General features: G+C 43.1%; 1 protein-coding gene across 1 annotated transcript in view; it reads left to right on the forward strand.

The window, feature by feature from the left end:
* The window catches only part of Adgra3 (adhesion G protein-coupled receptor A3), a 98,917-nt gene extending 85,347 nt beyond the window's left edge, over positions 1-13,570 (forward strand). The window contains exons 16-20 of the mRNA XM_052199702.1: positions 50-191; positions 874-997; positions 9,690-9,835; positions 11,783-11,878; positions 12,013-13,570. Of these exons, the coding sequence (XP_052055662.1) occupies positions 50-191; positions 874-997; positions 9,690-9,835; positions 11,783-11,878; positions 12,013-13,255 (1,751 nt within the window). The 3' untranslated portion in view covers positions 13,256-13,570. The remainder of the gene's footprint in view (positions 1-49; positions 192-873; positions 998-9,689; positions 9,836-11,782; positions 11,879-12,012) is intronic.
* The last annotated feature ends 1,394 nt before the right edge of the window (positions 13,571-14,964 follow it).

Here is a 14,964-nt window from a genome sequence, read left to right on the forward strand (position 1 = left end):
TTTTTCTTTTTCCTTCTCTGCTCTGTTGAGGATATCTTTCCATTTCCAGTTTGCTGGGTCGTCCTGGAGGAGACTGTGGGAGTGCATACTGGAGGCTGGGTGGTGGGCACAGGAGCAAGAGGGCCTGAAGGGCACTGGGGTTTTCATGTGCAGGTCCCTGCAGAGCTGTCTCTAGGGAGTACATGGTCCATGTTTGTATCTTACAGTTTTCTCACTGTTGCAGTATCCTTAAAGATAGCACTTTGAAGAAAGTTGGTGACATTTACAGAGAGGATTTGGTTTCTATTAATTGGAGACACAACCATCAAAACTTTTGTTTTCTGACTGGAAGCAATGAAATAAAAGGATTTGCTAAGCAGGAAACTTAGCAAAAGATTCTGCTAGAACATATTTTCCTATTTAAGTCAGACATGTATGGCATTTCTTGACATTTGCTTCAGAAACAAAAGGTGATTTTGATGTATTTAAAAGAAAAATGAAAGGAGAGACTTCATCATTTCATTATAAAAGGCCAAGAGGAATTGTGCTGAGCATTTCAGCCATGTGTGCCATCTAGCTTTGGCAGGACAGAAACTCTAACGACATTTCTACATAGCTAAGCATGTAATTCTGGCTTCTTCGACATCTTTTAGTGACAGTTGTCCGTGTTCTTAAGGTAGAGAATGTGTGCAGCTTTTGTGGCTGCTGTGGGTTAAAGGTTTGCCAAATTGTGTGTGTGTGTGTGTGTGTGTGTGTGTATGTAGTATGTGAGATTTTTAAACATAAAATATATAAATGTGATCTTTTGTGCAGCGGGCATTAGCCTGGAGCTGCTCACCGGAGCCTGCTGCCAGCCTTCCAGACTGAATGCGCCTGTGCCTCTTTTTCCAACAGCTTGATCCGAATCAGTCTCAAGAGCTGGCACATGCTCGTGAACTTGTGCTTTCATATTTTCCTGACCTGCGTGGTGTTTGTCGGAGGAATAACCCAGACCAGAAATGCCAGCGTCTGTCAAGCGGTAAGTCAAACTTGAAAGGTTTTAGGATGGAAAAAAATTATGATACTAGAAAATAACTTTGTGTTTCATTAACTATAAAACAAAAAACCTGTTTCTCTAGAGTTTTCCCTTTACCTGCAGCCCAACCTAATGTCTGTCCACTAAGTAGTCTAGTAGTGTTCTTGAAAGTTTGAATATTTATTCCCAGCCTAATGACTCGCTCTAGAAGCTTGTCTCTGTCCTTAGCAGTTCCCAGTTATCTGTAAGCCCTTTACAGTGATTAATAGTTCATTTAAATGTTTATAAAGTCCCAACTTTGAGTGAAAGAGAAATGACATTTTTCTGACAGATTTTAAAGGAGGACTTAATCCACTGATGAAAAAAGAGAAACTAAGAAACCATTAGTTTTGCTAAATGTAAAGAATTAAATATTTACCTCTTGTTTTTAAATTATGACCTTTGCTCTTCAGGACTCGTATTGTTATACTTTCTCTTCCATATACAAATGGGGGATCCGTAGTTTTCTTTTCTTGCTTGTGCAGTGCTCACCTAATAGGCAGCATCACACAGTAACAAGGAGTTGGACTGCTTGGGTTTCCATCTCAGTTCTGCCACTTGCTTGGTGGGCTGGCGGGCAGTTTGTTGAACTGCTTTGCAGTTAGGACCTAAAACCTAGGAGGTGAGATGTGCCTTCAGTTCACAGTACACAGGGGAGCTGTGGTGTGGTGCTGTGCATGCATCTCATCCCGGAGACTTCCTGTTTCATGAAACTCTGGGAGTGTCCACTCTGTACCCACCGAACAGCCCCTCCCATGTCCCCAACCCTCTAACAGCTAGTGGAGTCCCTCCTTCTCTTGCTTGTCTGCCCTTGACTTCTGGGGCCATTGTATAATGTTCCTGAAGTTTATCTGTGTTGTTGAATATGACAAGATTTCCTTCTTTATAATGATCGGATAACATTCCATTTTAGTACCTTTGTGTATTCATTATAAACAGGAATTGTCTCCACCCCTTGGCTTTAGTAACGCTACAGTGAAAATAAAATATAAATATCAGTTTGAAATCCCGATTCCTATAGTCAGTGTGTCTGTCTCAGTTTCTGACCTGCAAATTGAAGTGATAATTGAATTGTTGGGTGATATGATTATATATATTAAAACAACAAAACTAATTCACACATATATTACTAGAAAAGACATGAAAGTTTAGAAGAGACTACATATGACTTTAATGTACAGCAGTCTCCTGCCAGTATGCAGATATGGTGTGTTGGTTACTTCTGATTGCTAGGATAAGACACCATGATGAGCTGGGCATAGTAGCTCATATCTTGCTTTAATGCTAGCACTTGGGAGGCAGAGGCTGGCAGACCTCTGTGAGTTCAAGGCCAGCCGTCAAAAAAGGAGGGAAGGAAGGGAAGGAAGGAAAGGAAGGAAAGGAAGGAAAGGAAGGAAGCCAGCCATAATCAAGACAACTTACAAGAGAAAGCTTTTGATATGAGACTCTGTGTTCTGGAAGGCAGTAGACCCATGGTAGGAGCAGGCACGTATGCAGGCATGGAGCTGGAGATGAGTGGGTTCAGTCTCAGGACGTGCACATGTCCAGGAATCAGCTCAGGCTGGACTAGAAGGATTTCCAGTTGCTATGTAAAAGCCAGCATACTTCAGGAACTTGTGAACCCCTGAGGTACCCAGTTACCAAAAGGTGTCATTTTCCTTGCCTGGAGCAGAAAGGACTTATGAGTGTCTAATAACATACACCTGGGGTGACGTGTCCAAGCCCATGCTGGCCTCCAGACTCCCTCAGTCCCTTCTTACAAGAGACCATTTTAGAGGTCTCTCTACCACACCGCTCACGTAGAGCTTGCATCTGGTCCACAGTGTGCTCATGAACATGTGGGTCCCATGCACTCTGTTGGGTGGGAATGTGAGGCTTCACCTTCCAAGTTTGCAAACCATGGAGCCTGCAGTTTCACTCTTTGGTTCAGTGCCCTGGCTCTCGTGGGCGTCCATATGTCCATGGGTATGAATGCTCGAGTACTGTTATGTGCGGTAGCAGAAACCTGGAAGTAACCACATGAATGCCTGTCACAGGACAGTGAGAAACTTGGGCACATAGTGAATAGTGAAGAGCAAAACCAGTGAAGCTTTGGTAGAAAAATGCTGAGAAATTATTTACACTGATAGATCTTTTCACTAAGATAAAAATGAGTAATGTAACCTACTTTCAATAACAGTAGTTGCAAGAAAACTGAAGAGTAAGAATAGGTTTGACAGTTACCTAAGAATCAGGGTTACATAGCTAAATACAGGTTATTCTCAGGGTCAGAATTTTATCATGCTGGTGGATTTTCAGATGGTTATTACATAATAAACAATAATTTATTATCACAGACACAGGCCATGCTTAGACCATGTGTTGTGTTATTGTTTTTTGTGATAAATTCATCATTGTATTCTCAAAAACAAACTTAAAATAGTTGAGTGTTTGTAACAACCACGGAGAGGATTGAGTGTCTGAGTTTTGATGGGAGCAGGCTTATGGTAACCTCTCAGTAAGTATTTTCTAGTACTGCCAGTACCGACAGTTACAGCTCAGCTGTGTGGTGTGTTTGTGTCAGCCAGTCCTCTTTCAGATAAGTCTTGGATCAGGCAATACAGACAGAAGACAGCTGCTTTGTTCTTGGTCCCTCATATTCATGTCTCTGCCTCTGGCTTGTGTTGAATGTACCCTCAGACACAGTTTTAGAGATACTGTCCCTTATGTACCTCTGTCAGGACTTGCTATATTTCATAATGCCTAATTACTCCTCCTTGTCTCTGGAATCTAAACTATCATTGGATTCAAGGTAAAAATTATATGGTTTGGTCCTTCCACATTTATCAAGAAACCAAGATCTGACCTATAATTGGTGTTTTGCAGTTATTGAGAAAAAGAAACCCATGTTTGTTGATAGACATCAAGGCCCTGGCCTTGTTGAGCATGGTTCCTGTTAGTACAGTACACTTTGGGACAACCATCCTCAATTTCATCCCAAAGTGCTCCTTGGTTTCCTGAAGCAGACATGTTAATTTATTCATTAAGGAAAGGAATAGGAAGAGATGATTGTAAAGATGACTGAATGGTGTTTTATGGCCTTTCTACCATGAAGGGGAGAGGGATTGGATGGGCTCCTTAGGAACTGCGAACCAGTGTTCCAGTTAAACGATCACATGGAACACGTTCAGGATGTAACAGACTCAGGGCTCGTAGCCCTGCTCTCACATTGTAAGGATTCGCTTGGTTGGACTGGGAAGGGTGTGTGGAGAAACCTGGTAAGGATTTCAGGGCCTGGTGGGTGGTAGTCATTTGTACCTGCCATATCCACTTGTTCTATTAGTCTACCTACTTAAGGCTTTTGTATTTCTCCTGTAAAATATGTGTTAGGCTGTCTAAATAGAATGAATGATCTTTATGATCTCTATAACTGAGCCATAATAGCATACCTTTAATTGAAACATTTGCAAGGCAGAGGATGTGGATCTCTGTAAGTTCAAAGCCCACCTGGTATACACTGAGAGTTCCAGGCTAGCACTGAGACTCTATATAAACTGTAGAGTTTGGCACCAGATGTATAAAACTGAGAACAAAACCCTTCCAAGTCATGGTCGAGAGAAAGGTTTTTATTGTAGATATTGAGTAGAGTCCAGCTAGAGGGGAAGAGTCCAGAGCAGGGAGAGAAAGCAGTACACTGAACATGGTCACCAGTCTGGACTTGGATGAAAGTGGAGGGAAAGAAGGGAAGAGAAAGAGAAAGAGTGCCAGCACAGGAGACCAAGAGAGAAATGGCAGGGTTATGTAGGAATGAGAAGCTGGGGGAAGGGAAGCCTATGAGCTGGAGAAGTTGAGGTTAGTGGTAGGGTGAGGAGGGCCACAGGTAGATGTAATATTGAGAAAGCCAACAGGCCAGATGTGCCTTAGTATGTTATAGGCACCACGGTTAGCTATTTCCATTTGGGTCTCACAGGTTCAAAGTAGACCAACCATGTAATCACTGAGCCCTCATGTGCTAACTTTTAGGTGCCATTGTGCATGTAATTTAAGTAGCTGTCTCTTACCTCTGTCAGAAATCACATACTTACCAACAGAGGGTGGCACTGCACATTCTGCCCCACAGTGATTGGTTGAGTGTTGGAAGTACCAGCTTCCAGGTTCCTAAATCGGGTCCAGTTTTTTGCTGCCTGTAACTGTTTTGCGGAAGGAGCTGGAGGAAGCAGAGGCAGAGCTGGGAGGTTGAAGCGGCCTGGCCCAGGGTTGGGGGATGTGTGTCCCCATGGTCCACTGAGTAACTGCTTGGTGGTTTGCTTTCTGTCCTTGTTTCTCTTCGCCGTGCATAAAGGGATTCGGGCTGCACCTTGTTTAAGTTTCCTTGTTGTTCTGCTGTCCTGTGACTTAATCTACACACAGAGTGCCAGATGCCCTTCTCCTATGTCCTTTTGTATCTGTTATCTAGAGAATTGCTGTGCTGGCACCGAGAGCCAGTGGGGAAAATCTAATCAGGAAACAGGAAGAGCTATCTCCTTGCAACTGAGTCTTTAACTTTTATGTTAACCCTAGAAGGCACTTTGTCCTATTAGTTTAAGTATGTAAACTGAATCCTGGAGAGGAAAGTGCCCCCAGTTCCTAATGGTGTTACCTAGCAGAGATGGTATTGAAATGCTGAAGTTTGATCTGATCCTCCCACTTCCACTATTGTGCCCTGCTGAGGGCTGGGGCCTTGTAGACTATCACACTCAAGTGGGATGAGCCTGTGGGCTTGCCAGGGACCTCTGTCTCGCAGCAATGGATTAGTAATACTGAACTCATGGAGATGCCAAAAGCCTTAAGTCAGTAACTTCACTTCATTAAGTCAGTAACAGTGACTACCACTTATTCTGAAAGCTGTTTCTTAAAATTTTTGCCTGTTCACATGTGATTATATTCATCATACAGGTGGATTTTGTTGGTGGTGGTTTGGTTTTGTTTTTAGTATAGCTGTTATGGCTGTCATATTGTGTACATACTATGGTGGCTTAGCAGAAAACCGAACAACCCTATTAAAAAATGGGGTACAGAGTTAAACAAAGAATTCTTACCTGAAGAACTTCGGATGGCGGAGAAGCATCTTAAAAAATGCTCAACTTCATTAGTCATTAGGGAAATGCAAATCAAAACAACCCTAAGATTTCATCTTACACCGGTCAGAATGGCTAAGATTAAAAATTCAGGAGACAGCAGGTGTTGGAGAGGGTGTGGAGAAAGAGGAACACTCCTCCACTGCTGGTGGGGTTGCAAATTGGTACAACCACTCTGGAAATCAGTCTGGCGGTTCCTCTGAAAACTGGGCACCTCACTTCCAGAAGATCCTGCTATACCACTCCTGGGCATATATCCAGAGGATTCCCCACCATGTAATAAGGATACATGCTCTACTATGTTCATAGCAGCCCCATTTATAATTGCCAGATGCTGGAAAGAACCCAGGTATCCCTCAACAGAAGAGTGGATGCAAAAAATGTGGTATATCTACACAATGGAGTACTATTCAGCCATTAGAAACAATGAATTCATGAAATTCTTAGGCAAATGGATGGAGCTAGAGAACATCATACTAAGTGAGGTAACCCAGACTCAAAAGGTAAATCATGGTATGCACTCACTAATAAGTGGTTATTAACCTAGAAAACTGGAATACCCAAAACATAATCCACACATCAAATGAGATACAAGAAGAAAGGAGGAGTGGCCCCTGGTTCTGGAAAGACTCAGTGAAACAGTATTCGGCAAAACCAGAACGGGGAAGTGGGAAGGGGTGGGAGGGAGGACAGGGGAAGAGAAGGGGGCTTACGGGACTTTCGGGGAGTGGGGGGGCTAGAAAAGGGGAAATCATTTGAAATGTAAATAAATTATATCGAATAAAAAAAATTAAAAAAAAAAAGAAGAAGAAAAAAATAAATAAATAAACATTTCCCTGTGGGGGGGGGAAGGCAATGTAAGTATATAAAGTTTATATTACTATATAACATATAAGTTAGTGGGGCTTACGCCAGCAGTGACACTGGGAACAGAGCCTGGTTCCCCTGCAAGAACTGTACACGCTCTTAACCTTGGCACCGTCTTCCAGCCCTGAGGCTCTTTCTTTTAGAACTTTTATGTAGTGTGAAGTAATTGTCCTTTCCATATTCTCCTCTTGAAAGGTGTGTGTGTGTGTATGTGTATGTGTGTGTGTCCGTCCATGTATTTGCCATGTGTTCCCCTATGTGTAGAGGCCCAAAGTTGACACTGAGTGCCTTCCTGGATCACTTTCCATTTACTGAGGCAGGCTCTCTCTCAGAGCCTGAAGCTTGCGACACAGCAATCCATCTACCCAGCTTCTCTAGAGATCTCCATCCTGAGTTCTGGGGTTCCAGGAGGCAGTCATGCCTCTCCAACTTTCCTTTGGGTTCTGCAGATCTGAACACTAGTCCTCAAACTTGCACAACAGAGCATTTCTCTCTGGCCCACGATAGCTTTCTTAAGGAAAAATGGATTTTATCTGGTATGTCCTTTATGTACCCTGCGGATCACTTAGTCCCAAACCGTTTAAAATATTTCCTGGCTCTGCTTTATTTGGAAGCATGGCCACCAGATTGCATTTTATGCACCATTCAAGTGTAGGGTAGGAAGTACCGCACTGCCAGGAGCCTCTCTACTGGACCTCAGTTCCATCTTCCTGTTTTTTTGTGGATTGTTATTTGTTATAGTGAATCTGAAAGTCTCTATTTTCATGATCATTTTAGTGGGAGGTATTTTGAAGAATGAACGTTTTTCTGAAAATTTAGAAATGCTGTAGAAAACATGTCAGAGGCCAACTCTTAAGTTTTTCCCCTTAGAAAAGTACCTCTGTTGCCCCCTCTGTTTTGAAATGTTTGTAACTTACGATATTAAGTAGTTCTAATTTGGCAGAGTTAAAACCTACCCCTTTTAATAAAAACTCAGCCATTCTTTAAATTTACTGATTTCTATGCAACAAATTTGCCTGTGTTCCTCTTGCTTAAGGCACTGAGGATTGAGATGGCACAAAGGGTTGTGATGTTTTTCTCTGTGAACCTTTCTTTCCTCAAAAGTCAGTGAAACTGTTGTGAAGCAAGGAGCTACTTCTGTCCCTAGGAGATGGTAAGTTCTGATGTTTTCGTTGAGATCCACTGTCCTGGCACTTCCCAAGTCTGCAGGACTTATACTGGGTAGTGACTGTCCTGGCACTTCCCAAGTCTGCAGGACTTATACTGGGTAGTGACTGTCCTGGCACTTCCCAAGTCTGCAGGACTTATACTGGGTAGTGACTGTCCTGGCACTTCCCAAGTCTGCAGGACTTATACTGGGTAGTGACTGTCCTGGCTCAGAGCCACTTGGGCTTTTGCGCCTCCAGGATTTAGCTGCAGCTTGGTTTTTGTTCTTTTGTTACCGACCTGTGTTTGGAGGTGTCAGCAGATTTCTGAAGGTTGGAGAGCTGCCCCTTTAATAAGGAGTTTTCTTTAGTGCTTTTCATTTCTAGACTTTTAGCTGTAATAATTGTGAGAGGGAAGGGTGCAGATCCAGTACTCAGTCCTCAGGACCATGTAAAGCCATGTGCAGTGACATGCCCTGTACTTCAGTACCCAGGAGGTAAAGGGTTTTGTAGAAGGAGTACAGTCTACATCCACACCATGGGAACGCTAAAGTCAGCCCGGAGACCTTGGCATTCTATTTCCAAAATAAGCAGAGATAAGAAAAACAGCTGCTGGAAAAGGTAGCAAGTCATTAGTTTAGAAAGCTAGTCATGATATGTCATGCTTATAAATCTAACACTTTGGAAGCTGTTGCAGGAGGATTGCTACAAGTTCAAAGCCAAATCTTGGTTACATAGTGAGTTATAGGCCACCCTAGGCTACAGATTCAGTCTTAGTCTGATCTTTTGCCCCTATCCCATAAAAGAAACAAAATTATAGATTGTGTCCTTGCTCTGCTGATGTTTACTGCTTATTTTCTTTTAAAAGAAAAAGGAAAAAAAGGTTCCAAGCCTTTTGTCATCATACAGAATTGCTACCTCAACCAGAGGAGTCATGTGATCAGCATACTTCCTGTCATTACTAGCAAATGAGTCCGGGCTGTGTTATGTGCTGCACTTACACTGTCGGGTGCCTTGTGTGCTCTTGATTTTATGCCCATTTAGATTCCACAGAACCCCAGTGCTGTCTGTTGGTAAAGTCCCCACTAGTGCATTGAGAAGACTGAAATTCAGGGTTCACATGCTTTCTTCAACATGACGTTTATAATAATCACATTAAGTACTCTTAGGAAGCAACATACCGTAGCTTGAGATGGTGTATGACTTTGCTGAAATCACAGAGGAAAATTGGTACAGTCTTAAACTGAAGGAAAGCTTTACTTCTGAGTTCACCTGCTTAATCCTTACTCGTTAAGTGACCTTCTTGCTGGAATGTGGTGGCTCTTGGGCAGAGCCCGGGTATGTCCCCCTCCCTCCCCTTTTCTGCTTGTCCTTGCAGTAACAGTTAGAAGGTGAACTAACTGATTAAATTGAGCTTCTGTTAAGAACCTCCATTTATTCATGAGCACATGAAGGAATCATCACAACACGCCTTCCTACTGCATCGTAATCAGACTCAGGACCCATTTGTTCTTTGAATTGTCATACATTGTCCAATCTTCCTTGTAGGTTGGGATCATTCTTCATTATTCTACCCTTGCCACGGTATTGTGGGTTGGAGTCACTGCTAGAAATATCTACAAACAAGTCACTAAGAAAGCGAAGAGGTGCCAGGATCCCGATGAGCCGCCCGCTCCGCCCCGGCCCATGCTAAGGTACCCTGAGCCTTTGCTGTGTTGCAGGTGCTCATTAGGTGTTGTGTGTGCTTCAGTTGAACCACAGTTTAACTTACAACAACAAGAAGCATGGTGCGGACTTTCTGACTAGTTCTCAGTGTTATGAGCATCCGCATCTCCACTGTGCCCCTAGAGCTCAGGAGGAATGAGGTGGTTTCGTGGTTATGTGGAGAGCAAGAAGAATGTATTAGCTCTCTGTGAAATACTAGCTTCCTCAAGGTATTTGAGGTCATGTGTCATTGATCTTAATTTCAAGAATTAATTTCTTCTCACTACAAAAGACAAAATGAGTTTGGAGTTATATCTCCTTCCTGCCCATTACAATAAAAAGAATTGTGAATGGATTGATTGTACTAGATGAGTAGAATTATCAGTGGTGAGTAGGTTCACTGAAGGCCTGATGTGCGTGCACCCAGCTGAAAGCACTGCTGCCTGGGGTTTGCAGAGACGGCTGTGTATACCTGTTGTCCAGGCCTCTAGAAAGTGCACAGTCGTACTTCTAAAGTGGAGCCATTGTGAGAGGAGGGCATGTGCTGAGCTGCCGCCATGAACCTGCCTTGGGGCTAGGGGAATGGTTGTACTCTAAAGGAGGAGCAGAGCTAGCTGAGAGGCACAGGTCACTAAGGCTGGGTGTGTGGCCCCAGGAGCTGGGTCCCCGGGACAGTTGGCTGGGGTGAGGTTCATTTTCCTGGGGAGTCTATTTTTATTCCTATCAGATAAGGTCAGTGGGAGACAAAGCAAATGATTCACCCATTCAAGTCCATCTTGGGGAACTCATACATTTGGTAGATTGAAGTGGAACCAACTAGTTCCACTTCTTGCCTATAGTTCCTCAGGGAAGGGCCACTTAGGTTGTGTAAGTTTGGTAAGCTTCATGATTTTTGTAAATTTATTGAGAGTTTATGCATTTCATATCTGCCACTTCCAGAGCTGCAGCTCAGATACCCATGTTAAAATGTGTATAGCTGCTGGAGACCTCTCACTCAGGCAGTGAGTGGCATGAGAGTGTCAGGTTAGGACAGTGAGGCATCAGTGTGGAATATAAGTTGGGATGCCTGAAAATAAGAAATGTCAATGAATCACTGGTGTTTTCCCTGAGGACTGGAGCCAGAGAGCATACGCTAGATGTGTGAGGAGGGTCTGTGGGATTGGCTGGATTGGAGAGTGTGAGCGTCGATGTCTGAAGGCTTGCAGTAAGCTGGCTACCTCTGCAGATGATGCCTCCATCAGCTAAATCTGCAGCGGGAAAAATAGCATGCATAGTAAGCACCAGGGAGGTTTGCCAGTGCATTTCCACGCGTCGCTGTCACTGAAACACTTCTACTGAACAAGATCTAGGGAGAGGTTAGGAGTGTGATCCAGGGGCGGCACCTGTTTTCAGTAGATGAGCTAAGGACAAAGTGAAAAAGCACACCAAATAGCCAGAGACCTCCATTGCACATCAGGTTTGCTCCCCCAGCTTGGAGAGGCCATGCTGTAGGACTGGCTTCAGTGCCTGTCATTGTGTGAAAGAACTGAAGAATATCAGCTAGCCCAAGTCTGGTAAATCTCACCCTCCACACTTCTTCCTACCTTGTTTTATGCGTATGAATCTCAAAAGTTGATGTGTAATTGGTTTTTAGCTCACCAGCTGAATTTAAAGGAAGCCACTTTCTCTGAAAACACAACTCACTAACAGCTTAGGTAGACCCCAGTGTTCTTCCACCTGGCCACAGGGTGGCAGCAGCTGACCAGCTTTCCCCAGCCTTTGAATAGAAAGAAACAAACGGAACAGACATCCCAGAGATCCAAAACACAATCACACGGGTCATTTATAAAAGCAGTCGCTGAAAGTTGTCTAGGTGTACTATTGGAATGAGAGTAATTAATCTTCAAAGAATGGCTTGTAAAGTGCTGCAGTAAGTATTCCTGCCGTGTTCCTCCTAGGTTCTACCTGATTGGTGGAGGGATCCCCATCATAGTGTGTGGAATCACCGCAGCAGCAAACATCAAGAACTATGGCAGCCGGCCCAGTGCACCCTAGTAAGTGCCCCATGTTCTCTGTACATGTGACCCCAGGACTTCTTGGGCGGTGTGTGGGCACACTTGGTGCCAATCTCCTAGGTGTTTTATTGCACTACAAAGTGTCTAAGCTAGTTCACCATGTTCCTTCCTAGTTGCTGGATGGCCTGGGAACCGTCCTTGGGAGCCTTCTATGGACCTGCCAGCTTCATCACGTTTGTAAACTGTATGTATTTTCTAAGCATATTTATTCAGTTGAAAAGACACCCTGAGCGCAAATATGAGCTCAAGGAGCCCGCAGAAGAGCAGCAGAGATTGGCAGCCAATGAAAATGGTGAAGTAAATCATCAGGACTCGATGTCTTTGTCTCTCATCTCTACATCCACACTGGAGAATGAGCACAGCTTTCAGTCTCAGCTTTTGGGGGCCAGCCTTACCTTGCTTCTGTATGTCACCTTGTGGGTATCTGGTGCCATGGCTGTGTCTCTGTATTACCCTTTGGACTTGGTTTTTAGCTTCTTCTTTGGAGCCATTTGTTTAAGCTTCAGTGCTTTCATCATGGTGCACCATTGCATCAACAGGGAGGATGTGAGACTTGCATGGATCATGATGTGCTGCCCAGGACGGAGCTCATACTCGGTGCAAGTCAACGTCCAGCCTCCCAACTCAAGTGTAACTAATGGAGACGCTCCAAAATGCACCAATAGCAGCGCAGAGTCTTCCTGCACAAACAAAAGTGCATCGAGCTTCAAAAACTCTTCCCAGGGCTGCAAGCTAACAAACTTGCAGGCTGCTGCGGCGCAGTACCACAGCAATGCCTTACCTGTGAATGCCGCACCTCAGCTTGATAACAGTTTGACAGAACACTCGATGGACAACGATATTAAAATGCACGTAGCTCCTTTAGACGTGCAGTTTCGAACAAACGTGCATCCAAGCCGCCATCATAAAAACCGAAGTAAAGGACACCGGGCCAGCAGGCTCACAGTCCTGCGAGAGTATGCCTATGACGTCCCAACGAGCGTGGAAGGAAGCGTGCAGAATGGCTTAGCTAAAAGCAGGTCAGGCAGCAATGAAGGACATTCGAGAAGTAGGAGAGCTTATTTAGCCTATAGAGAGAGACAGTACAACCCACCCCAACAGGACAGCAGTGATGCTTGTAGCACACTTCCCAAAAGTAGCCGAAATGTTGAAAAGCCTGTTTCAACTAGTAGTAAGAAAGATGTCCCAAGGAAGCCAGCTGCTGCTGACCTTGAAAGTCAGCAGAAATATTATGGCCTGAACTTAGCTGTTCAGAATGGACCAGTTAAAAGCAGTGGGCAGGAAGGACCTTTGCTAGCTACTGATGTTCCTGGTAATGTTAGGACTGGGTTATGGAAGCATGAAACGACTGTGTAGCATTGAAGGGGGCTTCCAAAACAGAGGGCGACACTGTGACACTCGCATTCCTGTAAGCTATGAACTCAGCAACAAACTGTTTACAGCCACCATGGGGATACAAAACAGTTCTGAATATTCTTTTGAGTTTTGGGATTTACTTATTTTATATTCCGAAATTGCTTCCTCCCCCAGAGTTAAAAAAATGTTTTAAAACATTGTTTTACTTGTCAAAGCACCAATAAGATATTTTCGAAGTTTGAAAATATAATTTCTTAGAATCTGTTATATTTCCTTAACATTTGAGGCTTGTATTTAATAAAATAAATAGAAGTTTGTCATTGTGCTGGTGGTTTATGTTTACAATATAAAGCACGTTAGGAGCTGGTGGAATGGTTCCGTGGGTTAAAGGTGCCAGCTGCCAAGCATCTGGTGTGTGAGTTGCAATCCTAGAGTTGTAGCCATAGGGTAGAAGGAGACACCTCGTTAGTGGACCTCTGGCCTGCATATGGCTTCCACCCACACATACGTACATATGTACATACATACACACATATACATACATATACACATACATATATACATACATATACATACGCACATATATACATACACACATATACATACATATACACATACACATACACGCACATACATCCATATATACATACATATACATATATACACACACATATACACACATATACACACATACATATATACACACATACATATATACATACATACATTTTGAGAGCATTTTAGCTATAGTTTAATAAAGTTTGTATAATGATGTTTTTCAAGGTGAATCAGGCATAAATAAATTATCAGAGGTACTGTTACCTTAATTGTACTGATTCTAACAAGTATTATTCCTTGTAGCAAAGGAATTTCTGAGTTGATGTTTTTATAAATCCAGTTTTGATTATTCTAAGGGCTTAAAATATCTCACAGAATGATTTTTTAAAATGGAAATACCATTGGAACCTGTTGTGAAATTTGTATATTTTTGCCATATCACTTTGATACTATTGATGCCATTTTTCCATGTTTTCGTGGCTTCTCAGTAGTTTATATTTGAGTTAAAGTTTCTTTGCCTTCCCTTCTTACCCCTCTTCTCCTTTGCGCCCTTTCTTCCACAGGGTCTGCTATATCTCAGGCTGGTCCCCCACTTACTGTATTCCTGAGGATGACCTTGGACTTCTGTTTTGTTTAATCTCTTAATAGCTGAAATGACAGATATATACCATCGGGTCTAATTTATGGAGGGCTAACACTCAAACTTAGGGCTTTGTTCATGCTGGTCAGATATTCTACCAATGGAGTCACACATCCATGGCCTTGAGTTTAACTTTCTTAGTGGTTGTTCTTGGTGTTCCCATTCACTCTGCAGTCTCCTAGATTGACTTTTATGTTGCTTGCCTTATGCTCTGTGTTTAACTGAAAGTGTTCTTGACTTTATGCTAAAGCACTGGCCTTTGTATTCCATCTCAGTGGGAAACAGTTCTGATAACAGAAGGCATCATTAGTTAGAGCTCAGTCTTAACTATTCAGATCCCTAGTCTTATAAGGTCTGTCTCCTGTAAAACATAGTGTTATGGAAAAAGGTATCATACAGCCGAGAAATAGATGTCTCAAAGTTTGAATCAAGTCAGACTCAATAGCACAACTTTAAGAAGTCCTAAAAGACGTCAGCAGCTTACGTTAAATGTCAGACCTGAGGTGAAGTG

This window comes from Apodemus sylvaticus, chromosome 11 (assembly GCF_947179515.1).
Source record: "Apodemus sylvaticus chromosome 11, mApoSyl1.1, whole genome shotgun sequence".
In the NCBI taxonomy this organism is placed as follows: Eukaryota; Metazoa; Chordata; class Mammalia; order Rodentia; family Muridae; genus Apodemus; species Apodemus sylvaticus.